General features: G+C 37.2%; 1 protein-coding gene across 1 annotated transcript in view; it reads left to right on the top strand.

Annotated features, from left to right (window-relative positions):
* Window positions 1-393, top strand: part of LOC134461906 (zinc-binding protein A33-like) — an 8178-nt gene extending 7785 nt beyond the window's left edge. Inside the window, exon 6 of the mRNA XM_063214745.1 lies at window positions 1-393. This exon is cut by the window's left edge and continues 424 nt beyond it. Coding sequence (XP_063070815.1) covers window positions 1-139 — 139 coding nt within the window. The 3' untranslated portion in view covers window positions 140-393.
* The last annotated feature ends 1222 nt before the right edge of the window (window positions 394-1615 follow it).

The following is a 1615-nucleotide window of genomic DNA, read 5'->3' as shown; positions in this document are numbered from 1 at the left end:
ACTCATACACACTTTCACAGACACTTTTACTGAAAGAGTGTTTCCATTCTTTTATGGGAAGGCTTCCTTTAGTATCTTACCAAGGGCATTCATTTTTAAGTACAATAAGGTCCATAAAAAGAGAGATTTGACTATCTAAAAGTAGTCTCGTTCAGATTTTTCCTTGAAATGTCTTTTTGTTTTTGTTTTTGTTGTTGTAAATATGAGAACAAGTGTGGGTGTTGATTGATGCTCGTCGAGGGCCTTAACAATCTTGTGTGCTCTCAAATTGACTGTTTTGTATATTCTTCTACTTTGAATGAGCATTAGAGACTACACAACCCGGTTTATGCTTACTGCAGGATAGGCGTGCACTTTTTGCACACAACCTCATTGCCATGTGTATTTTGTGTCAATATTGTGCATGGTAGGCCTACTGTACTACCATCATTTCTCTTATGAACAACAAGTGGAGTGGCTCAGCCAAAAGTAAGTGTTGCCTAAAAAACCCTCTGTATTAACCGAAGCTAGCCTATATTAAACTTGCTGCGCACAATGAATTGATCACTGTCAATAGTGGTTTGTTGTAACTGCATTGAATATTAGTCACTTCTGAGCAAAGCATGGCATTGTGATATTGTACGTGTTTATGAAAAACAATGAAGGCTCTGAAAATTCTTTAACATTATATGTTTGCTCTTTAACACTAGTTCATTACTGGATTTTTTTTCTCCATTTGTGCATTACTGTGAATAATACTGTTTAGGCTATAGTATTCCTCCCCTCATCCTGTTTTCTGAAAATAGGCTTCAAAAAGTTGCCTAGTATAGCCCTCAATGTGATTGCAGTAATACCGTATATGATGGATCGTTTGTTATCTATTCACTTATTCATTAGTTTATTTATTGTGTGTGCAGTATTTAGAAGGCCAGGTCTGTTAGGTTGCACACCTTGCACAGGTAAGGGATTTGTAAATGTAATCATGTAGTGTGCACTGCGTATATACTGTAATGTGTGCTATGTATTGATAATACGTAGTCCTGGCAAATAATCTTAGAATATCTGTTAAAGCATGCATAGACCTCCACTTCGTGTGATTGAAAGTCACACTATCATCATTTTGGTAAAACATTTACCAGAAGTGGTTTGTGTCCTACATTGCGAACTTTCTGACATTGACTTCATGGAAGGAGCTGACGATCAGATAGCTACATGGTTGCCATGGAACCGTCCAATGACAATGGGGCTTTGAAAGACTGAGGAGGGAATTTAGGCCTACTGTAATGAGGTAATAAGTGTCTCATTTAACCCATAAAACCAGGACTGGACTGGCAGAGAAATAGGGCCCAGGCACTTTTGGGTGAAATAAACAACGTTTTGGTCAACGTTTTGGATTTTTTGATGGTTGAATAGATGGTGATTTTCCCAAGACACTTGACTTGAACCTATAGAAGTTTAGACATGGTTTTCTTACACCACTATATTATCAGGCTTTCTATCGCTACTTTAAACTTTGTTACATCAATGTAAGTGGCACCACTGTCAACCAGTGAATAATAGAGCTCTATTGTATCATTGTAAGTTATGGCGAAGTACTGTAACATATTTTGATATTTAAAGCCACTCCCTCAGATAA

This window comes from Engraulis encrasicolus, chromosome 13 (genome assembly GCF_034702125.1).
Source record: "Engraulis encrasicolus isolate BLACKSEA-1 chromosome 13, IST_EnEncr_1.0, whole genome shotgun sequence".
Taxonomy (NCBI): Eukaryota; Metazoa; Chordata; class Actinopteri; order Clupeiformes; family Engraulidae; genus Engraulis; species Engraulis encrasicolus.
Note: the sequence above shows the minus strand (reverse complement) of the source record. Positions and strands in the feature narration are given on the sequence as shown.